Source organism: Heptranchias perlo, chromosome 19 (assembly GCF_035084215.1).
Source record: "Heptranchias perlo isolate sHepPer1 chromosome 19, sHepPer1.hap1, whole genome shotgun sequence".
NCBI lineage: Eukaryota > Metazoa > Chordata > Chondrichthyes > Hexanchiformes > Hexanchidae > Heptranchias > Heptranchias perlo.
The window spans coordinates 1,959,283-1,982,992 of record NC_090343.1 but is presented as its reverse complement, the minus strand read 5'-3'; the positions used below and the strand labels follow the sequence as shown (position 1 = coordinate 1,982,992).

Below are 23,710 nucleotides of genomic sequence, written 5' to 3'. Positions count from 1 at the left end.
GATCCAAAAGATGAGTTTGTGAGAGTAAAAAGTGAAAGTTTTTTTTCCACCAGTGGTTGATTTGGTATTGAGGTGCATAAGTTCAGGGTTCGTACCAGAAAGGGAGGGGATGGGGGGGTGGGGGGTGAAGGAATGTTTTCCTGCAAATGGGTATTAGAGTAAAGCATGCATTCCTGCTAGTGGCTATTGAAGCCAAGTAAATTATGATATTTAATAGATGAGAAAAAACACCATGGGCAAACAAATATTAGAGGGTGAAGGGAAATTAGATTTAAGTAGGGAGTTCTATTGAGGATCTGGAACAATCACAGACGGGCTCCATAGACATTTCCTGTGCTGAAATTTCTGATTCTGTGAAAAGATTCACTGAGCACTTGTTGGTGAACAATTAAACAACCTGTTTCAGCGTCATTGATACCAATCTTTTGGGTTTCAGCAGACTCCTGGTGGGAACCTGTTGGAGGTGGAAGAATTCTACGTCAAATACAGAAATTAGTAAGTATTGAGAGCGAAAGGGGAAAAATGAATACTTTGCACCCCCCCCACCCCCAATTTTGTCCCACTCTCTAACACTCAGTCACAGTTTTGTGCAGCAGGTTTGGCCAGGGCACCGTAGCTTCAGTTCCCGGTCAGCCAGGTAGAGCTCGGCTCAGGAGGGTGGTACTCTTGCCTCCACGTCAGAATTTTGTGGCTTTAAACCCCCCACTAGATCTGGAGAGTGTAATGTAGACATTATCAAAGGTGCTGCCCTTCAACTGAGATGTTGAACCGGGGTTCCAGCTCCCTGTTCAGCTGGACATTAAAACTGTGATGGGAAGGTGGTAGGATTGGTATTCGCGATGGATTAGATCAATTCTTCATGCAAACCTATCGTGCGTGACCTGTGTTTGACGTTGGGATCATTGAACTTTACAGCACAGAAGGTGGAGATTTGGCCCATAATGTTTCTGTCACGTCTCGAAAAGAGCTCTCCACTTAGTCCCGTTCCTTTCCTCTTTCCCCATTCCCTTTTACTGATTTCTTTTTGAAATATTTACCCCCTTACCTTTTAAAACCTGTTATGGATTCTGCTTCCCCCACTGTTTCTGATCAGGCATTCCAAGTCCAAACAGCCCTTTGCATAGAAAGATTTCTCCTGACCTCTCCCTTCATTCTTTTGGTGTTGATATTAAATTTATGGCCTCCAGTTACTGACTCACCAACCAGTAGAAATAGTGTTTCCATGTTTACTTTATCAACATCTCCATCAGATCTCCTCCTGACCTCTGTGCTGACAGGAGTCCCAAGTTTCTCTCTTCGCTCATAATTAAAGCCTCTCACCCCGGTACCATTTTAGCAAATCTTTTTTGCACCTTCTCCTTCCAAAAACTCGACACGATGTCCTAAATGCAGCCTAACCAATGATTTATACAGGGTAAGTGTTATTGCGTTGGTTTTGTACTTTATAACGCTATGAAACCTAGGATCCTAGATATGCTTTTTTTTCACAGCTTTATGAACTTGTTCTCCTGTTTTTATATCTGAACCCCTGAGTTGCCCTGTTCCTCTACTTTTAAAGTTTTACCATTTAGTGTATATTGCCTCCCTTTATTTTTCCTCCCAAAATGTATTGCCTCACATTTTTCAGCATTAAATGTCATCTCATACTTATTTGTCCAATTTATTAACCTGCCAGTCCTCCTGAACTTCTGAAATTGCATAGTCCTCTTCGATTTCTTTTACATAAATGTGCGCACTCTGACACGCACACAAGCAATGGTCCCAATACTGACCCCTTTAAAGTTCAGAATGCACCCATTAATCACTGCTGTTTTCTGTCCTTTAAATAACTCCCTATCAAGTCAGTCTGTCACATTCTTTAATACTAATCCAATGACTTTTGAAAATCCATATAAATGCCATTCACTACATTTCCTGCTCTGCAGTCCTGCCACATCCAGTTGTGAATGGTGGTGGACAGTTAAACAACTAACGGGAGGAGGAGGCTCTGTGAACATCCCCATCCTCAATGATGGCAGAGTCCAGCACGTGAGTGCAAAAGACAAGGCTGAAGTGTTTACAACCATCTTCAGCCAGAAGTGCCAAGTAGATGCTCCATCTCTGCCTCCACCCGATATCCCCACCATCACAGAAGCCAGTCTTCAGCCAACTCTATTCACTCCACGTGACATCAAGAAACGGCTGAGTGCACTGGATACAGCAAAGGCTATGGGCCACGACAACATCTTGGCTGTAGTGCTGAAGACTTGTGCTCCAGAACTAGCTGCGCCTCTAGCCAAACTGTTCCAGTACAGCTACAACACTGGCATCTACTCGACAATGTGGAAAATTGCCCAGAAAAGTCCTGTCCACAAAAAGCAGGAAAAATCCAATCCGGCCAATTACCACTCCATCAGTCTACTCTCAATCATCTGTAAAGTGATGGAAGGTGTTGTCAACAGTGCTATCAAGCAGCACTTACTCATCAATAACCTGCTGACCGATGCTCAGTTTGGGTTCCGCCAGGACCACTCGGCTCCAGACCTCATTACAGCCTTGGTCCAAACATGGACAAAAGAGCTGAATTCCAGAGGTGAGGTGAGAGTGACTGCCCTTGACATCAAGGCAGCATTTGACCGAATGTGGCACCAAGGAGCCCTAGTAAAATTGAAGTCAATGAGAATCAGGGGGAAAACTCTCCAGTGGCTGGAGTCATACCCAGCACAAAGGAAGATGGTAGTGGTTGTTGGAGGCCAATCATCTCAGCCCCAGGACATTGCTGCAAGATTTCCTCAGGACAGTGTCTTCGGCCCAACCATCTTCAGCTGCTTCATCAATGACCTTCCCTCCATCATAAGGTCAGAAATGGGGATGTTCGCTGATGATTGCACAGTGTTCAGTTCCATTTGCAACCCCTCAAATAATGAAGCAGTCCGTGCTCACATGCAACAAGACCTGGGCAACATCCAGGCTTGGGCTGATAAGTGGCAAGTAACATTCGCACCAGACAAGTGCCAGTCAATGACCATCTCCAACAAGAGAGAGTCTAACCACCTCCCGTTGACATTCAACGGCATTACCATCGCCGAATCCCCCACCATCAACATCCTGGGGGTCACCATTGACCAGAAACTTGACTGGACCAACCACATAAATACTGTGGCTACAAGAGCAGGTCAGAGGCTGGTATTCTGCACCTCCTGACTCCCCAAAGCCTTTCCACCATTTACAAGGCACAAGTCAGGAGTGTGATGGAATACTCTCCATTTTCCTGGATGAGTGCAGCTCCAACAACACTCAAGAAGCTCGACACTGTCCAGGACAAAGCAGCCCGCTTGATTGGTACCCCAACCACCACCCTAAACATTCACTCCCTTCACCACCGACTCACCGTGGCTGCAGTGTGTACCATCCACAGGATGCACTGCAGCAACTCACCAAGGCTTCTTCAACAGCACCTCCCAAACCTGCAACCTCTACCACCTAGAAGGACAAGGGCAGTAGGCACATGGGTTCTCAGGAACACACCGCTAAACCTCCTGTACAAAGTTGTTTCACTGGCTTCTTTGTATAGTGGCTCGATACCAATGTATATTTTATTTTTAAAAAATTTTTACTGTTCAGACACCTGCAAGTTCCCCTCCAAGTCACATACCATCCCGACTTGGAAATATATTGCAGTTCCTTCATCGTCGCTGGGTCAAAATCCAGGAATTCCCTTCCTAACAGCACTGTGGGAGAACCTTCACCACACGGACTGCAGCGGTTCAAGAAGGCGGCTCACCATCACCTTCTCAAGGGCAAATAGGGATGGGCAATAAATGCCGGCCTTGCCAGCGACGGCCACATCACATGAACGAATTTTTAAAAAAAATTTCCTTTATCAATATGCTGTGATATTTACCCCCAAGATATCCTTTGAATTTGTCAGATACAGCTTGCCTTTTACAAATCCATTCTGGCTGTCCTTACTTAACCCATGTCGTTCTAGATAAGTATGAACTTTTCCCCATATTTTGGCCTCTAGATGCTCACCCGCTACCGATGTTAAGCTGACTGGTCTGTTGTTACCTGCCTATTCCTTTCCCCTTTGACACAGTTCACGAGGACGTTTCACGTTACTTTAGTTTGCTTTCTAATTTCACTGAGGCCCAGTGATTTGCATAAACTTTTTTGTGCACAGAATTAGCAAAGGACTAAAATGCATATCATTGATTCAGCAATATCTGCGTAAGTCACTAATGGATTTAGAAGCCGTTGCATTCCACAGCCAGGCAATTCGATGGTCCAGAGTCTCAGGTGCTGAGCCCAGTGGTTATATTTCTGCAGCTTGTTGGGAGTCACATGTTTACTGCATTATGCACGTTGGCAGGTGCTTATAGTAAAGAGTAGAACCAGTGTCCCAGTTGTGATGTGCTGCCAGGATTGTCTCGGCTACAGTGCTGGAGGCAAACCTTTTAGTGCTGTAAAGCAGCATTGGAGACAGTGAAGTAATTTTGGTTAATTTTAGCTGCATAATCTGATCCTGGATTATTTTAGTTAAAATTGTAGCCGGGATGGAAAATTGCTACAACATTCATCCTTCAACCAACAGATGATCTGGTCATTTTTGCTGTTTGTGGGAGCTTGCTGTTCACAAATTGGCAGCTGTGTTTCCTACATTACATCAGTGAGTATAGTTCAAAATTACTCTATTGGCTGTGAAGTGCTTTGGGATGTCCTCAGGATGTGACTGTACAAATGCAGGTTCGTTCTTCAGTGTACAATCTTCCTTTATGTTCCAGCTCCTACCTGCACTGCAAATGGGCCACAGTGGAGGAGCTGCAGAAAGACAAAAGGATTCACCAGAAGATCAAACGTTTCAGGACCAAACAGGCCCAGATGAAGAATCTTTTTGTTGAGGTAAAGGGGATGGCTAGAGACCAATTGGTTATTTACTAGGCTGTGCATTTGAGTGGTCGCTTGCGTATAATTCACGAACGTAGATAAAGAGGATAGCTTGGCTGTAGGGTACTTGGGTAATCTCACTGAGAACATAAACTCTTTGACAGCATCTTTCCAGAGTGTAAAGCTGCTGGGACTGAAGTCAAATTGATGAAGACTGCTGTTTGTGGCCTTGATTTTAGAATATTACTAAGATGCTTTTATTTCCAGTGGCTCTTGGCCCACATTGTGGGGGTATTGACCCTCCCAGTGGGTGGGTTATGGCACTTACTGGTCTCTGTTGGTATATGATGGCAGTGAAGACCCACTTGTTGCAACCCCCTCCCCCCAGTCTGCTGCTGGAGTTTGTGTTGGCCCCTTAAGTGCACTAAGTTTGTTCAGCACTTAAGCTGCTTGCATCATTGAGTAAAGATGGACCATGACGTGACTGTGGGTAGCTTGACATCTATTGCCAAACCTGCCACTTCATTTATTTTTAAATTGAAGAATCATTGATGATCAGTTCCTCTGCTCCCTTGTTGGAGACTAATTCACAGAGTGGTCGGCATGCAGTGAAGACTGGCTTGCCTCCTTACTCCCACGTTAGCCACCAGTGGACCTGCAGGACAGAACTGAACCTGGGAGAGTAGTTGGCAAAGGTCAGTTTCGTGTCACATGCCTTCACTTGCCTCTTGAGGGGGGGAATTCTCATTCTCACTCTTTACATTGCTGCCCAAGTTATAGATCCTACGGCATTACTCAAAGAGCTCCTGACGACCTGATCAACATACCATCCTCAACCAACACCACCAAGAACAGATCAACTGGTAATTATTTCATTGCTGCTTGTGGGATCCTCCTGTGCATAAAATGACTGCTTATAATATCACTGCACTTCAAATTCGTTGCATGTATGTTTGAGAGATGCGATGAGGTGCTACCTTAATGCATTTACTCTCCATATAATTTTTGAAGTGCATTGACTGGGCAAAGGCCGCACCTATTCTGTGCCAGCTATATCCCACAAACGACAGCAAAGTGAATGACCAGTTAATCTGTTTTTGGTTTTTTTTTTGGTAGTATTGGTTGAGGGAGGTATATTGTATCCAGCTGTGGTCATTGATCTTATGAAGCAAGAGAAGCAGCAGAAAGCATGCAGTGCAGGGAATGGCCTGTGGTCTTCACAATAGTTCATTGAATGGATAATGTGGGGCGTGGAGAATTTGTGCAAAAGTGGAATCACAAGATAGATCAGTGAAGCCCATTGTATCTCGTGTCCAGAATGAACTTGCAGTCTTGTCCCTGACTCTTCTCCCAATCAAGGCATCCAGGTTTTTGCTTCCCACAATCCTACTCGGGAGTCCATTCCGTACATTGATCGCTCTTTTTGAAAAACTTCCTGATATCGATCTAAAATTTGCCTCGGGCCTTTTTGAACCTATGCGTCGTTGTCCTGTTTAATCTGTAGCTGTGTGAAAATTGGAGGGTGTGATTATTAGCTAAGGAAGCCACAAACCTAACTTCACCTGAGGACTGCGATAGTGCTGTTTCAAATCGGGTTCTAAAAATTCTGAGGGGTGAGTAGTTGTGCATTTTTATAGTAAATATAAATGATTGCTTCATGCACGCTGTACAATTGAGGTAAGTATCGATATATGAGCTGGATTTCCTTGCAAAAAGCATAAATTTAAATTTTAACATGAAAATTGTGTGTTACAACCTTAAATCTTGTGTAAAGTTTTCCACCCAGTGCACTGCATAGCAACACAATTGGAGTGTGTTAACAAAAGGAATTGGGTCAATTCCTGATTGAGCGTAGGGTGGGGGGATGGGAGGAGGAGGGATGGAAATTTAGGGTTGATATAATAGGAAGTTCTTGTGACAGTGATCAATATATGGAATGGACTCCCAGATATGGTGGAGGTGAAAACTCTGGAATCATTTAAGAAACAATTAGATGCTGGACTTTGGGGGGGACTTCATGGTATCATATAATGTTACAGAACAAAAGGAGGCCATTCGGCCCATCGTGCCTGTGCCGGCTCTTTGAAAGAGCTATTCAGTTGGTCCCACTCTTCTGATCTTTCTCCATGGCCCTGTAAATTTTCTCCCTTCAAGTATTTATCCATTTCCCTTTTGAAAGTTGTTATTGAATCTGCTTCCACCGCCCTTTCAGGCAGCGCATTCCAGATCATCACAACTTGCTGCGTAAGTCACCTCTGGCTCTTTTGCCAATCACCTTAAATCTGTGTCCTCTGGTTACTGACCCTTCTGCCACTGGAAATACTTTCTCCTTATTTACTCTATCAAAACCCTTCATGATTTTGAACACCTCTATCAAATCTCCTCTTAAACTTCTCTGTTCTAAGGAGAGCAACCCCAGCTTCTCCAGTCTCTCTACATAACTGAAGTCCCTCATCCCTGGAACCATGCCAGCAAATCTCTTCTGTACCCTCTCTAAGGCCTTGACATCTTTCATAAAGTGTGGTGCCCAGAATTGAACACAGTACTCCAGCTGAGGCCTAACCAGTGTTTTATAAAGGCTTAGCATAACTTCCATGTTTTTGTACTCTTTGCCTTTATTAATAAAGCCCAAGATCCCATATGCCTTTTAAAAAGCCTTCTCAGCTTGTCCTGCCGCCTTTAGAGATTTGTGTACATACACCTCCAGGTCTCTCTGTTCCTGCACTCCCTTTAAAATTGTACTATTTAGTTTATATTGCCTCTCCTCATTCTTCCTACCAAAATGAATCACTTTACACTTCTCTGCGTTAAATTTCATCTGCCATGTGTCTGCCCATTTCACCAGTCTGTCTACATCCTCCTGAAGTCTGTTACTACCCTCCACATTGTTTACTATGTTCCCAAGTTTTGTATCATCTGCAAACTTTGAAATTATGCCAAATCTAGGTCATTAACATATATCAAAAAGAGCAGTAGTCCTAATACCGATCCCTGGGGAACACCACTGTATACTTCCCTCGAGTCTGAAAAACAACCGTTCGCCACTACTCTCTGCATTCTGTCCCTTAGCCAATATTTTATCCACACTGCCACTGTCCCTTTAATCCCACGGGCTTTAATTTTGCTAACAAGTCTATTATGTGGGACTTTATCAAATGCCTTTTGAAAGTCCATATATGCAACATCAACTGCACTACCCTCATCAACCCTCTATTATTTCATCAAAGAACCCAATCAAGTTAATCAAGCATGATTTTCCTTTAACAAATCTGTGCTGACTTTCATTTATTAGTCCATACTTTAGCAAGTGCCAATTAATTTTGTCGCAGATCATTGTGTCTCAAGGTTTTCCCGCCACCGACGTTAGGCTGACTGGCCTGTAGTTGCTGGGTTTATCTCTCTCCCCTTTTTGGAACAGGGACTTGTAGGCCCATTGTAGATGAATGGGCCGAATGGCTTTCCTCGTCCATAATTATTCTGTGTTCAAGTGCTGAATTGGGAGCTGGACGGTGGAGCAATGCGAACAGACTTTCTCATTCCTCCATTCTTGTCTTTTTTACTCTTTCTGCTGTTGCGATTGATGCCAGAGAGAGACTAGAGAATGCAGTGAAAGAATACGTCAGAATAGGAGTGTGGCATAATCCACGGGTTGCTATAGCAATGATTGAGTTGTAATAAACACTGGGTGTAGTCTTCCATTTCAGTAAATTAAAATCTAAAAACTGCTCTGAAAATATCCCAGCTCTCTTCCCGTCTGAAGCCAGCACATGTTGGAAGTGGTTCTTTTCAAGAAGAGTGCTAGCCTGCTGGGTATGTAAATTGGAAGCATACATTGTCAGACAGTGTAACCTCTTGCTCCTGGTATTGAACTCTCCACTTGTGGCATCAGATGGTGTGAAGGTTCTTGGCTGGTTCTGCCCTGCACTCTGGAACATTCTCCTCAACTCCCCCCACACGACTGAATCATTGTCCTTCCCCCAAACCCACCTTCTCCGCCACTCCTCCAGTCACATCTTTGACACTTCCCCCTACCCTGCTTGATGTCACATCTCTCCCATCCCCAATGGAAGAGTCTTGGAATGTTCTGCTATCTATGTGGTATAAATACAGGATGTGCTGGGGATCTGTGTTTCCTTTTGTGTTCTGTAAAGGAATTATTTCAAACTATAAACTTATCAACTGTTCATAAACTTCTGATAAGGTTTTGTAGAGTTTAAGAACCCCACCAATCACTAGATAGCAAATTTGTTTCATTTCTTGCATAACTGTTAAAATGAGAGGGAAGGAGATCCTTCTAATTGCATGCACATGGGGGTCAGCAGACAATCACTTCTTTGTTGCTTAAGGGCCATCCCTGTGGGACCCTCCCTCAATCCCTCCCTCCAGTATGTTTTGTCCCTGTGGGATTACCAGTTATCACCCCCGCCCCCCCCCCCATAGGTGTCAGCGCCTTCAGGAGTGGAGACTGGGATGAGATATAATGGGTTAATCGTTGGGAGCTGCTACTCTCTAATTACCTTCAATGCCTTCCCTTCATATTAGTTCAGAATTATTGCCTGTCTTCATAACCCATCCAGCTGTTCAGAGACAGCAATTAAAACAAAAATGAAATTGTTTTAATTAATTTGTGGCTCTGCTCTTGATATGTTTAATTTGTTTGACTAACCTTTCTCCTATCTACAAGATAAATTTGTGTAAGTGAGGACAAATTAGATAGTGCTGAATACAGAAGTGTCAAATCTTTATTCCTATAAATTAAATTAATAAACGGCTTCAACAGCATAAAGTGAATTTTAAACAACTTGTTTTTTTTGATTGCCTATCCCAATATTTAAACCTACCCATTAAATGGAGCAACTCAATTAGGATGCAAATAAAAAGGTCCAAATAAATTTAATGTAACCACTGAGAGTGAGTGTGTTTGGGGCTCGAGTCCCTGCTGCCCGTGTACGCGGGAGAGACTCGCGCCCTGTGTCTGGGACTGACATGCGCCGCATGTCTATAAGGGGGAGTGACGTGCGGCGCACGCCTGCGGGGGGAGCGACGTCCACATTTCTGGTCTCCATATTATAGAAAGGAAATAGAGGCGTTGGAGAGGTTGCAAAAATGATTCACAAGGATGGTAACAGAACTGAGAGGTTACACCGATAGGAAAGGCAGAACTGGCTGGGGCTCTTTTCTCTAGGAAAGAGAAGACTGAGCGGTGACCTGATAGATGTCTTTAAGATAATGAAAGGGTTTGATAGAGTGGACGTAGAGAAAATGTTTCCACTTGGGGAGTCCAAAACTAGAGGTCATAAATATAAAATAGTCACTAATAAATCCAATAGGAATTTCATGAGAAACTTCTGTACCCAGAGAGTGGTTAGAACGTGGAACTTGCTACCACAAGGAGTAGTTGAGGTGAATAGCAAAGATGCATTTAAGGGCAAACTAGATAAACACATGAAGGAGAAAGGAATAGAAGGATATGCTGATAGGGTTAGATGAAGTAGGGAGGGAAGGAGGCTCATGTGGAGCATAAACGCCGACATATACCTGTTGGGCCGAATGGCCTGTTTCCGTGCCGTAGTTTCGATGGAACTCGATTTTGTGCCTATGTGAGATTGATTCCATCAGTCTAGGCTGAATTTGGACCCAAGTTCTAAAAGTTGAAAGGGCACTGACTAAGACATTGCACTATCCAGCTCCCCTGGTTAATGTGAAGGTAACACTGGTCCATTAACAGTAACTGTAGTACGGGACAATTTTCGTATTCTTATTAAAATCTATACTATGCATCTGTCATCTTCTAGGCCGATGAGGAGCCCTTTAATCCAGATTATATCGAGGTCGACAGGATTCTGGATGTAGCGCACACGATAGACTCTGAAACTTCAGAGGTGGGTAACTGCATGAACTTCGCTGCTTTTTCCTGGAGTTTAGAAGGTTGAGGGGTGATCTGATCGAGGTAATTAAAATGATAAAAGGATTCGATAGAATAGATACGGAGAAACTATTTCCTCTGGTGGGGGAATCCGGAACAATGGGCCAGAATCTTAAAATTAGAGCTCGGCCAGTTAGGAGTGAAATCAGGAACTCTTTTCCACCCCCACACCAAAAAATGTGGATGCTGGGGGTCAATTGAAATTTTCAAGACTGAGATTGATTTTTGTTGGGTAAGGGTATCAAGGGATATGGAGCAAAGGCAGGTAAATGGAGTTAAGATACAGATCAGCCATGATCTAATTGAATGAGGGGCTTGAATGATCCACTCCTGTTCTTACGTAACTGTGAGCTGAGTGATTTCTACCAGTGCTTCTTGGGGCTCTTGAACAGTCTTGTCCTGACTAAGTGTGTTGGGCAGTGACTCTGAGCCTGGAGAGTAGTTTGGAGGTACGATGGGCTGAGGTCCCAGCTTCATTCATGAGCAGCTGGACTGTGGAGTTCACTGCTGTTCCTTCTCCTGCTCATGTTCCCATGGAGGGAAACCCATCCCAGAACATCACTGAGGTAATGAAACAACAGAATTGGTAGTATTTAATCATTCTATTTGTGTATATTTTTCTCTCTCTTTGACTGTGCCTCACCTCCATTCAGCAACGACACGTTGTGACATTATGGGATGGAATGGTGATGAAATGACTCTTCCATCATTCTGTGGTGCATTCCTCACAGTTGCCCTCTCGCAAGATGGTGGCCTTGGCCCAGGCTTTGATTGCAGAGAAACCCAACACTGGAAGCTCGGTGTGTGGACTGGGTGGCCTCCAGGTGCTCACCCCACTGAGCTCTGTCCTTTTTTTATTCGTTCATGGGATGTGGGCGTCTTTGGCAAGGCCGGCATTTATTGCCCATCCCTAATTGCCCTTGAGAAGGTGGTGGTGAGCCGCCTTCTTGAACCGCTGCAGTCCGTGTGGTGAAGGTTCTCACACAGTGCTGTTAGGAAGGGAGTTCCAGGATTTTGACCCAGCGACGATGAAGGAACGGCGATATATTTCCAAGTCGGGATGGTGTGCGACTTGGAGGGGAACGTGCAGGTGGTGGTGTTCCCATGTGCCTGCTGCCCTTGTCCTTCTAGGTGGTAGAGGTCGTGGGTTTGGGAGGTGCTGTCAAAGAAGCCTTGGCGAGTTGCTGCAGTGCATCCTGTGGATGGTACACACTGCAGCCACGGTGCACCGGTGGTGGAGGGAGTGAATGTTTGGGGTGGTGGATGGGATGCCAATCAAGCGGGCTGCTTTGTCCTGGATGGTGTTGAGCTTCTTGAGTGTTGTTGGAGCTGCACTCATCCAGGCAAGTGGAGAGTATTCCATCACACTCCTGACTTGTGTCTTGTAGATGGTGGAAAGGCTTTGGGGAGTCAGGAGGTGAGTCACTTGCTGCAGAATACCCAGCCTCTGACCTGCTCTTATAGCCACAGTATTTATATGGCTGGTCCAGTTAAGTTTCTGGTCAATGGTGACCCTCAGGATGTTGATGCTGGGGGATTTGGCGATGGTAATACCGTTGAATGTCAAGGGGAGGTGGTTAGACTCTCTCTTGTTGGAGATGGTCATTGCCTGGCACTTGTCTGACGCGAATGTTACTTGCCACTTATCAGCCCAAACCTGGATGTTGTCCAGGTCTTGCTGCATGCGGGCACGGACTGCTTCATTATCTGAGGGGTTGCGAATGGAACTGAACGCTGCACTCATCAGCGAACATCCCCATTTCTGACCTTATGATGGAGGGAAGGTCATTGATGAAGCAGCTGAAGATGGTTGGGCCTAGGACACTGCCCTGAGGAACTCCTGCAGCAATGTCCTGGGGCTGAGATGATTGACCTCCAACAACCACTACCATCTTCCTTTGTGCCAGGTATGACTCCAGCCACTGGAGAGTTTTCCCTTTGATTCCCATTGACTTCAATTTTACTAGGACTCCTTGGTGCCACACTTGGTCAAATGCTGCCTTGATGTCAAGGGCAGTCACTCTCACCTCACCTCTGGAATTCAGCTCTTCTGTCCCTGTTTGGACCAAGGCTGTAATGAGGTCTGGAGCCGAGTGGTCCTGGCGGAACCCAAACTAAGCATAGGTGAGCAGGTTATTGGTGAGTAAGTGCCGCTTGATAGCACTGTCGACGACACCTTCCATCACTTTGCTGATGATTGAGAGTAAACTGATGGGGCGGTAATTGGCCGGATTGGATTTGTCCTGCTTTTTGTGGACAGGACATACCTGGGCAATTTTCCACATTGTCGGGTAGATACCAGTGTTGTAGCTGTACTGGAACAGTATGGCTCGAGGCGCGGCTAGTTCTGGAGCACATGCCTTCAGGATGTTGTTGGGGCCCATAGCTTTTGCTGTATCCAGTTCACTCAGCCGTTTCTTGATGTCATGTGGAGTGAATCGAATTGGCTGAAGACTGGCTTCTGTGATGGTGGGGATATCGGGAGGGGGCCGCGATGGATCATCCACTCGGCAATTCTGGCTGAAGATGGTTGCAAACGCTTCAGCCTTGTCTTTTGCACTCATGTGCTGGACTCTGCCATCATTGAGGATGGGGATGTTCGCAGAGCCTCCTCCTCCTGTTAGTTGTTTAACTGTCCACCACCATTCATGACTGGGTGTGGCAGGACTGCAGAGCTTTGATCTGATCCGTTGGTTGTGGAATCGCTTAGCTCTTTCAATAGCGTGTTGCTTCCGCTGTTTAGCATGCATGTAGTCCTGTGTTGTAGCTTCACCAGGTTGGCACCTAATTTTTAGGTACGCCTGGTGCTGCTCCTGGCATGCTCTTCTGCACTCTTCATTGAACCAGGGTTTATCCCCTGGCCTGTTGGTAGTGGTAGAATGAGGAATATGCCTGGCCATGAGTTTCGAGATTGTGCTGGAAATCCATTCTGCTGCTGCTGATGGCCCACAGCACCTCATGGATGCCCAGTTTTGAGCTGCTAGATCTGTTCTGAATCTATCCCATTTAGCACGGCGGTAGTGCCACACAACACGTTGGATGGTGTCCTCAGTGCGAAGGCAGGACTTGGTCTCCACGAGGACTGTGCGGTGGTCACTCCTACCAATACTGTCATGGACAGATGCATTTGCGACAGGTAGATTGGTGAGGACGAGGTCAAGTAAGTTTTTCCCTCGTGTTGGTTCGCTCACCACCTGCCGCAGGCCCAGTCTGGCAGCTGTGTCCTTCAGGACTCGGCCAGCTCGGTCAGTAGTGGTGCTACCGAGCCACTCTTGGTGATGGACATTGAAGTCCCCCACCCAGAGTACATTCTGTGCCCTTGCTACCCTCAGTGCTTCCTTCAAGTGGTGCTCAACATGGAGAAGGACAGATTCATCAGCTGAGGGAGGGCGGTAAGTGGTAATCAGCAGGAGGTTTCCTTGCCCATGTTTGACCTGATGCCGTGAGATTTCATGGGGTCCGGAGTCAATGTTGAGGACTCCCAGGGCCACTCCCTCCTGACTGTATATTACTGTACCGCCACCTCTGGTCGGTCTGTCCTGCCAGTGGGACAGGACATACCCAGGGATGGTGATGGAAGAGTCTGGGACGTTGGCTGAAAGGTATGATTCTGTGAGTATGGCTATGTCAGGCTGTTGCTTGACTAGTCTGTGGGACAGCGCTCCCAATTTTGGCACAAGTCCCCAGATGTTAGTGAGGAGGACTTTGCAGGGTCGACTGGGCTTGTTTTGCCTTTGTCGTGTCCGGTGCCTGGTGATCTGATGCCAAGTTGTCTGTCTGGTTTTATCCTTATTATGACTTTTCATAGCGAGATTTTACAATTGAGTGTCTTGCTCGGTCTCCGCTGCAGTGAGAGGAAGGAAGCCTCGGGCGGTTCATGCCACCAGGCAACCAGTCCTAAAGTGATGTTGGCAGTGGCCAATCACCAATGCTGCCTATTTCCACCTCTGTAAGGTCGCATGTCTCCATCCCGCCTCAGCTCATCTGCTGCGGAAAATCTCATCCATGCCTTTGTTACCTCAAGACTCGATAATTCCAATGCTCTCCTGTCTGGCCTCCCACTTTCCACTCTCATTAAACTTGCGCTCATCCAAAACTCTGCTGCCCGTATCCTAAGTCACAGCAAGTCCCGTTCACCCATCACTCCTGTGCTCGCTGACCTATATTGGCTCCCGGTCTGGTAATGTTTCGATTTTAAAATTCTCATCCTTTTCTGAAATCCTTCCATGGACCTTGCCCCCTCCCTATCTCTGTAACCTCCTACAACCCTCTGAGATTTCTGCCCTCTTCCAGTTCTGGCTTCTTGCACAACCCCCTGATTTTAATCGCTCCACCATTGGCGACTGTGCCTTCAGCTGCCTAGGCCCTAAACCCCTCAGCCCCTCTCCTTTTAAGAAGCTCCTTACAAACTACCTCTTTTACCAAGCTTTTGGTCACCTGTCCTAATATCTTCTTATGTGGCTCGGTGTCAAATTTTGTTTGATAATCGTTCCTGTGAAGTGCCTCGGGACGTTTTACTACATTAATGACGCTATATAAATGCAAGTTGTTGTTGTGGCGGCTTGGGAGCTGGTCCCATTGGCTGTCGGGGGCATGGAGAAAATAGAGAGTGAGGAAAGCAGGACAGAATGCATTCTGGTTCAGATCCAGAGCTGATGGAAGGAAATGGCGACTATCTTTGACAGCTGTGGAAAGCTGGGTGGTCTCTAATTGCTGTGGGACGTGCGGTAAATTCAGAGCTACAGGCTGTACCAGACTTGACATCAGTTTTGAGCTTCCTCTGAGGAACTGCACATTTGGAGAATTTATTGCAGTTTTACTGCTGTTTGTCTTGCGTAGAATGGGCCTGTTGCAAACTTGGACGAAATGGATTTCACTTAGCATGATCAGGTAATTGCAGTGTCCAAGATGACCGAATGTATGAGTGAATCGAAGAAGACCCCAATTATAATGAAATTACTACCCACAGCCTGAAATCAATTACAGAGCACGGCAAAACTCTATTTCCTGTCATAAAGTTACTTAATCTTGGTCCCTGCACCGACCCAACCTTAGTTGCATGTTATAAAAGTGTGTGTTTTTTGGCGATTTCTCTCATTCCTCCCTCTTCTGAGTCAAGCTGGACTGCAATTCCATGGGTGCTGGTCACTTGAGTGGGCCTGATACATGTGGACAGTGACTGTCATCAGGCTGTTAGAGGCTGTCACATTTGAGTCTGATCTTGTCCACGTGTGCACGTTTTCTGTTAGAGGTTACCGGATAGTGATTAGGATGGGGACCCAAGCTGAATTTATCTCCCCTCTTTTCCACCCCCCCCCCCCCCCCCCCCCCCCCCTCCCCACCCCTGCGAGCCCAGAAGTGCTGAGGCTAATCGTGGCAACATGGACACTATCCCGTCAGCGCAGATCAAACCTCGCCTTTCTGCTCAGCACGGTTCAGTGCACACCAGGCAGCACAGTTATTGAGAGGGCCATAGGGGAGCTGCTGTACTGTCCTCCAGCCTCAGAACACCCCAATAGCCCTCCGTTACTCCGACTCTGGCCTCTTGTACATCCCTCCCTTCACCCCCACCATCAGTGGCTGTGCCTCCAGCTGCCTAGGTCTCACACGATGGAATTCACTCCCATAAATCCCTCTGCCTCTCCTCCTTTAACACCCTCCTTAAAACCCAGCTCTTCACCCCTCCTAAAATCTACTCTTTTGATTCAATGTTCGTTACGCATCGCTGAAGCGTCCTGGGACATTCTTCTACGGTGAAGGTGCTCTATAAATGCAAATTGCTGCTGTTTTACTAGCACTGAATGCTGCTCCTTGTTCCCTGACTGTTAGATTTTTACAGGTAATACAAAGTAATCAAAAAATAATACAAAAGTGAGGAAGTGATGCTTCGGTTGTACAGACCCTTGGTCAGACCGCATCTGGAGAACAGCATTCAGGTTTGGGCATCGCACCTCAGGAAGGATATATTGGCCTTGGAGGGGGTGCAGTGCAGATTCACCAGAATGATACCGGAGCTAAAGGGGTTAAATTATGAGGACAGGTTGCGTAGACTTGGCTTGTATTCCCTTGAGTATAGAAGATTGAATGGTGATCTGATCTGTTTAAAACGATAAAGGGATTTGATGAGGTAGATAGAGAGAAACTATTTCCTCTGTTGGGGAAATCTAAAACAAGGGGACCCAATCTTAAATTTAGAGCTTAGAATGTTTAGGAATGAAATCAGGAAGCACTTTTTCACATAAAGGGCAGTGGAAATCTCGAACTTTCTCCCCAAAAAGGCCGTGAGTATTGGGTCAATTGAATCTTTCAAGACTGAGATCGATAGATCTTTGTTGGGTGAGGGTGTCAAGGGATACGGAGCAAAGGAGGATAAATGGAGTTCAGGTACAGATCGGCCATGGTCTAATTGAATGATGGAACAGGCTTGAGGGGCTGAATGGCCTCCTCCTATTCCTAAGAGTAGACCAGTGACCAGTGTTTAATATTTGATATTCTCTCTTTCCCAAGCCTGTGACTCATTACTTGGTGAAGTGGTGTTCCCTACCTTATGAAGAAAGCACTTGGGAGCTGGTGGAGGACATCGACCCAGCCAAGATACAGGAATACGAGGTCTTGCAGATCGTGCCTGAAGTCTCAAATTTGGTAATGAGATTTAGCTCGTTTGTGAGTGCATAATGTCGTCTGTTAGTGAATCACAGGTGAGCAGTACTGAGTGTGGTCCGTGGGGGGGAACCACTTCTTTCATACAGAATGAGTTCCGTGGGGGTCAATGAAAAGGGAACCAATTGTACTGCTCACCAGCGAAAGGGTTATCTTGTGACACTGAATTCATCAGCAACCTGTTAAAACCGCAAGGATCGTATCTTTGAGTGGGCGGAGGGTAAGCTGTGTGTTTCATGGCTATGTTTGAAAGCTAATTTAGTAAAAGAGCGAGAACTGGTGAACAGTAAATGGACTTCTCTCTGATGTTTTTGCACTAACAAAAGCAAAATATTCATTTCTAATGTAGGGTTCAGTAATTGGGGAGGAACAGGTGACTTTGGACCTGTGGTTCCCAAAGCTCTCCCACACTGGGGGTTTTCCTCGTCTCATGTCTGGGTCTGTAGTAGACTCATTGATAGAGATTTGATTGCTATGATTAGTCAACAACTCCGTTATCTTGCGACTACCAGGATGGTAGAAGACAAACTAGATGGACATTGTTCTTTTTCGTTTGTTCCTATGCGCTGGAGCTCTGGTTGTGAGACCCAGGGATGAGAGTTCTACCCGCTGATCATGAGCTGGCACACACAGTGCCACTGTCACATGGCAGAGCAGTGGGGTTGCTCTCTGCAGTGTGGGTGGCCTTGCAACTCTTGACTGAAAGCCAGCTGTGTGTGCTGAAGGGAGATGCGTGATGCTTCTGTTCTTTCTGCCAGGCTCATCTACTTTCTTTGCTTGAAATAGGAGCGACCACCTGCTGAAATGTGGCAAAAACTGGAGCTGTCGAGACCATACAGATCAGACAATAAACTCAGGGATTACCAGCTGGAGGGGATGAACTGGCTGCTTTTCAACTGGTATAACAGGTGAGTGTCTGGCTTCTGACATTCCTTCTCATTATTTTCTGGAGTTGCACTCTCGTCAGTCTCCCTCCCCCTCCCCTTCTCTCTCCTCTCCCCTTCTCTCTCCTCTCCCCTCTCTCTCCTCTGACTGTCTCTGTGTGTCTCTCTTGTCTTATCCGTGTCTCTGCCTCTCTCTCCTTCTGTCTTATCCGTGTCTCTGCCTCTCTCTCCTTCTGTCTGTCCGTCTCCCTGCCTCTCTCTCCCTCCGTCTGTCCGCCTGCCCCTCTCTCCCTCCGTCTGTCCGCCTGCCCCTCTCTCCCTCCGTCTGTCCGCCTGCCCCTCCCTCCCTCCCGCCCTTTGTCCGCCGGCCCCTCTCTCCGCCTCTCGCCCGTTGTCCCTGCCGGCCCCTCTCTCCGCCTCTCGCCCTTTGTCCCTGCCGGCCCCTCTCTCCGCCTCTCGCCCTTTGTCCCTGCCGGCCCCTCTCTCCGCCTCTCGCCCTTTGTCCCTGCCGGCCCCTCTCTCCGCCTCTCGCCCTTTGTCCCTGCCGGCCCCTCTCTCCGCCTCTCGCCCTTTGTCCCTGCCGGCCCCTCTCTCCGCCTCTCGCCCTTTGTCCCTGCCGGCCCCTCTCTCCGCCTCTCGCCCTTTGTCCCTGCCGGCCCCTCTCTCCGCCTCTCGCCCTTTGTCCCTGCCGGCCCCTCTCTCCGCCTCTCGCCCTTTGTCCCTGCCGGCCCCTCTCTCCGCCTCTCGCCCTTTGTCCCTGCCGGCCCCTCTCTCCGCCTCTCGCCCTTTGTCCCTGCCGGCCCCTCTCTCCGCCTCTCGCCCTTTGTCCCTGCCGGCCCCTCTCTCCGCCTCTCGCCCTTTGTCCCTGCCGGCCCCTCTCTCCGCCTCTCGCCCTTTGTCCCTGCCGGCCCCTCTCTCCGCCTCTCGCCCTTTGTCCCTGCCGGCCCCTCTCTCCGCCTCTCGCCCTTTCTCCCTGCCGGCCCCTCTCTCCGCCTCTCGCCCTTTCTCCCTGCCGGCCCCTCTCTCCGCCTCTCGCCCTTTCTCCCTGCCGGCCCCTCTCACCCTGCCTGACCCTCTCGCCCTCTTTCTCTCTAACCTGCTGTTAAATTTGTTTCCCTCCCTACTTATTAATTAATAAAGTTTTGAAAATTTATATTTTTCAGAAAAAATTGCATTCTGGCGGATGAAATGGGCCTGGGCAAGACCATCCAATCAATAACATTCCTGTATGAAATATACATGATGGGAATCCGAGGCCCCTTCCTCATTATTGCACCTCTCTCTACAATAGCCAACTGGGAGCGGGAGTTTCGCACGTGGACGGAGGTAAACGTAATCGTGTATCACGGCAGTCAGATCAGTCGGCAGATGATTCACCAATATGAAATGCACTACAAGGACTCCGAGGTGAGGCTTTCAGTCCTGTGGCCGGGTGTCCGCATAGGTTTAGTGATTTCCTTTTCAAGAGTATAACTTTTTTATTGAGATCTAATAATGCCGTTTGTAAATAAAAAGTAAACACTAGAAATCTGAAATAGAAACCGAATATGGCCCAAAACACACAGCAGAATCTGCGAGGTTAATGTTTTTGGGTTGAGACCCATTGTCGGAATTTAAGTCTCCACCTGAAATATTAGTCGGTCTCTCTCCAGAGATCGACGGAGCTGCTGTGTGTTTCTAGAACTTTCTGCTTGTATTCCTGTTTGTGAAACGCTGTTAAACTAAGTCCGGGATCCTTGAAGTTTCTATTTGCCTTCAGTGCCAAAGATTCCTTGTGATTCTCTTAACCCATTTCTGGTTGATTTTTCCAGGACTTCTAAGGGAGTCTTAAGTATCAGCAGATCTGCTGCAGCTTCAGATAATTTGATAAATGTTAAAGTGCTGGGTTGAAGACAGCATTTTAGCCATCAAGAAAAATGTAATCAACTTGGGTCGTCTGAAAAACCAGCTTAAGTTGGTCGCGTCTTTGAAGCAGATCTCATGACCTATTGGTCGTGGAAGGAGAATCACGGACAAAATAAATGGGAGGGGAGTAATTGCGCCACTATTCCGACATTCCGAAGTACGATGCTGGGACGGTGTACTGTGGGGTCGATGCCTAACTCTGCAGAGTTCCTGATCTCCCACTACTTCCTCGTGCCTACTGACAGCCAGCTCAGGGTGGTACTGACAGTGGCCTGTGGAGTAGCTGGCTGGTCCTCTCTGTGTATGCCGTGAGGAGGGATTGAGCAGAAGAAAGATGGGTCCATATGTTTGCCAAAATGGAGTTGCTTCTATGTGAGCCGTACCACTGGATAATTGTAGGTGTAAAGACGAACGGGGGAGGGGGGATGGATATGGTGAAAACGTACAACACTCCAGTAAGCGCTAATCTATCTTAATGTCTTGTTTTTGAATCTCCTTTCTTGCAGGGCACTCCCATTCAGGGAATTTTCAAGTTCAATGCAATCATCACCACCTTTGAAATGATTTTGGCCGATTGTCCTGAGCTGCGAAAGATCCAGTGGAGTTGTGTGGTCATTGACGAGGCCCATAGGCTGAAGAACAGGAACTGCAAACTGCTGGAGGGTCTCAAGCTCATGGCACTGGTGAGGATGCAGATGATCTTGTGATCACCTTGGATGATGGGTGGTGCTGAGGAACATAGGAACAGGAGGAGGCCATTCAGCCCCTCGAGCCTGTTCCGCCATTCAGTTAGATCATGGATGACATGTATCGTAATTCCATCTAACCTGAGAGTTGAAGATAGTAGGAACCCATTAGTTGCTGATGGTTCATAGTCTGTAGTTCAAATCCCGAGGTTTGGTGACATGGTTCTGTTTTTAATTGAGATTGGTGAAGGGCCAAAACTCACTGCAGAGTACCACCAATGTTGAACAGCGAAGGTGAGGTGAATTCAGTACTAGCCGGTGGCAGCAAGCTTGAGTTCTTAGTTTGTAAGCTGTGGGAGAAAGGGAGGACTAAAGGAGGTAATTTTGAGATCTTAGGTGGGGAAAGAATTAATTAGTGTGTTGAGTTTTGATTGGTGCAGTCCTGAGGGAGTGCGGTAGCGCCAAAGGTATCGTCCTTTGCACAAGACGTTAATCTTGGGTCCCATCTGCCTGTTCTGGTGCTTCCTGGGGTTTAAAAATCCCAAGGTACTATTTGAAAAGCAGTTGTCCTGGGCAATACCAGTAACACCAAAAACTGCTCACTTGGCTAGTTGCTGTTGGTCGCACCTTTCTGTACACAAATTGGTTGCTGTGTTTTTCTACGTACTGCCAAAAAAATTTTAACCGACCCTTTACGATACTGTAGCTTGTAGATGTTAAACAACAACAACATTTATATAGCATCTTTAACATAGTAAGACGTCCCAAGGTCAACAGGAGCATTATCGGACAAAATGACACCGAGCCACATAAGGAGGAGCACAGAGATCTCAGAGTTGTGGGGCTGGAGGAGATTACAGAGATGGGGGGGGGGGGGGGGGGTCCGGGAGGAAGCGAGGCCGTGGAGGAATTTGAAAACAAGGATGAGAATTTTAAAATTGAGGTGTTGCCGGACCAGGATCCAATGTAGGTCAGTGTGTGCAGGGGTTGATGGGAGAATGGGACTTGATGTGAGTTAGGATACGGGCAGCAGAGTTTTGGATGAGCTCACGTTTATGGAGGATGCAAGGAGGGGAGGCCAGCCAGGAGAGCATTGGAATAGTCAAGTCTGGAGATAACAAAGGAGGTGAAGAATAAGTGTGGTTTCTCTACTGAGTCACTGCACGTAGAATTCACTGATTGAAGATTTGGTGAGATGCTGTAAAAATACATGTACTGTGTTACAAGTAGCAGAGGATGTCTTAACAGCACCGTACAAGATCTCATTTATATCCCATGAGCGGTTGGCCTAATAATTTATAAGCAGTAAAGATGCAGGTGAATTATGGGTGGTTTTGGGAGATAAATCCTACTCCACGGGTCTTCACAAGGTGTTCTGTTTATACCATACATTAAAAATGAATGGGGTTGAGTTAATTAAGCTGGGTTCAGTGGTGCACTCGGATTCTCTGTGGTTTAGCTCCATTGCAGCTGAAGGCTGCGAGTGACAATCATTCACGGGTTTACAATGTTTAAGGTTCGGACTTGATCTCTAGATTAGCTTTCTTCAAAAAGAAAAATCATTCCAATAATTTAAGAAGTAGCAGAGATTTACTCTGCAGTTTTGTGGCTCCGAAATGTTCCTTTGACCTGGTGTCATGCGCACTAACTTGTTCTGCTCCGCCCCATCTCTCCTCCTCCCCCATCCCCCCTTCTTCCCCTCTTCCCCCCTCCCCAATTCAGGAACACAAAGTCCTTTTGACTGGAACGCCTTTACAGAACACAGTGGAAGAGCTTTTCAGTTTGTTAAATTTCCTCGAACCAATGCACTTTCCTTCTGAGTCCACCTTCATGGAGGAGTTTGGAGACCTGAAGACAGATGAGCAGGTACGTGAGATTTGGCGGTGATTGTTGTTGACCATTATTCTCGGGGGAAAGTAAGTGGGTTTTTTTGGGGTCTGGTTGGCTCCAAAATGACGCACCTTGCAATAAGTGATTGGACCAAGTTGTCCCTCCGAGGCAGACTCGGTAATCCAATAGCTGAGCTAGGCCAGTCTGCATTTCTCCAGCTGTTGATTGATCATCTAGCTCATTTAATGGGACCTGAAGACTCAGTGGGGTTACAAGCCAGTTCCCTATTGGCAGAGTAGTCCTAGTTGGGCAAGCAGTAGGAGCCATGGGAGTGCTGGTAAGCTGCATGGGTTTAGCTGGTTAAACTCCAGCAATACCCCCTGCACACCTGAAGTTTCCATGCTGTGGTTCTTGACAACCTGTACACAATTTCTTTTGGCTTAGATCAGTGGAGTGTGTCTGTATGGGCAGAGTGTGCTGTACTTGTGTGGATTTCTCACTAGTTTTAGAGACTCCTAAGCAAGTATATGTTTGGCTCAGTTAGTAGCACTCTTACTTAGGAACAGGATTGGCCATTCAGCCACTCAAGCCTGTTCTGCCATTCAGTTAGATCATAGCTGATCTGTATCTTAACTCCATCTACCCTCCTTGGTTCCATAACCTTTAATATCCTCGCCTAACAAAAATCTATCAATCTCAGTTTTGTAATTTTCAATTGACCCCCAGCCTCAACAGTTTTTTGGGGGAGAGGGGAGAGGGGAGAGGGGAGAGGGGAGAGGGGAGAGGGGAGAGGGGAGAGGGGAGAGGGGAGAGGGGAGAGGGGAGAGGGGAGATCCAGATTTCCACTACCCTTTGTGTGAAGAAGTGCTTACAGATATCACCCCTGAACAGTTCTGAGTCAGAAGGTCGTGGGTTTAAGTCCCACTCCAGAGACTTGAGCACATAATCCAGGC

At 46.9% G+C, this 23,710-nt stretch overlaps 1 protein-coding gene across 1 annotated transcript in view; it reads left to right on the top strand.

Annotated features, from left to right (window-relative positions):
* chd6 (chromodomain helicase DNA binding protein 6) overlaps positions 1–23,710 on the top strand; it is a 177,881-nt gene that overhangs the window by 84,240 nt on the left and 69,931 nt on the right. The window contains 8 exon segments of the mRNA XM_068000152.1: positions 440–495; positions 4,764–4,881; positions 10,662–10,748; positions 17,300–17,434; positions 18,239–18,360; positions 19,500–19,743; positions 20,748–20,924; positions 22,650–22,793. Coding sequence (XP_067856253.1) covers positions 440–495; positions 4,764–4,881; positions 10,662–10,748; positions 17,300–17,434; positions 18,239–18,360; positions 19,500–19,743; positions 20,748–20,924; positions 22,650–22,793 — 1,083 coding nt within the window.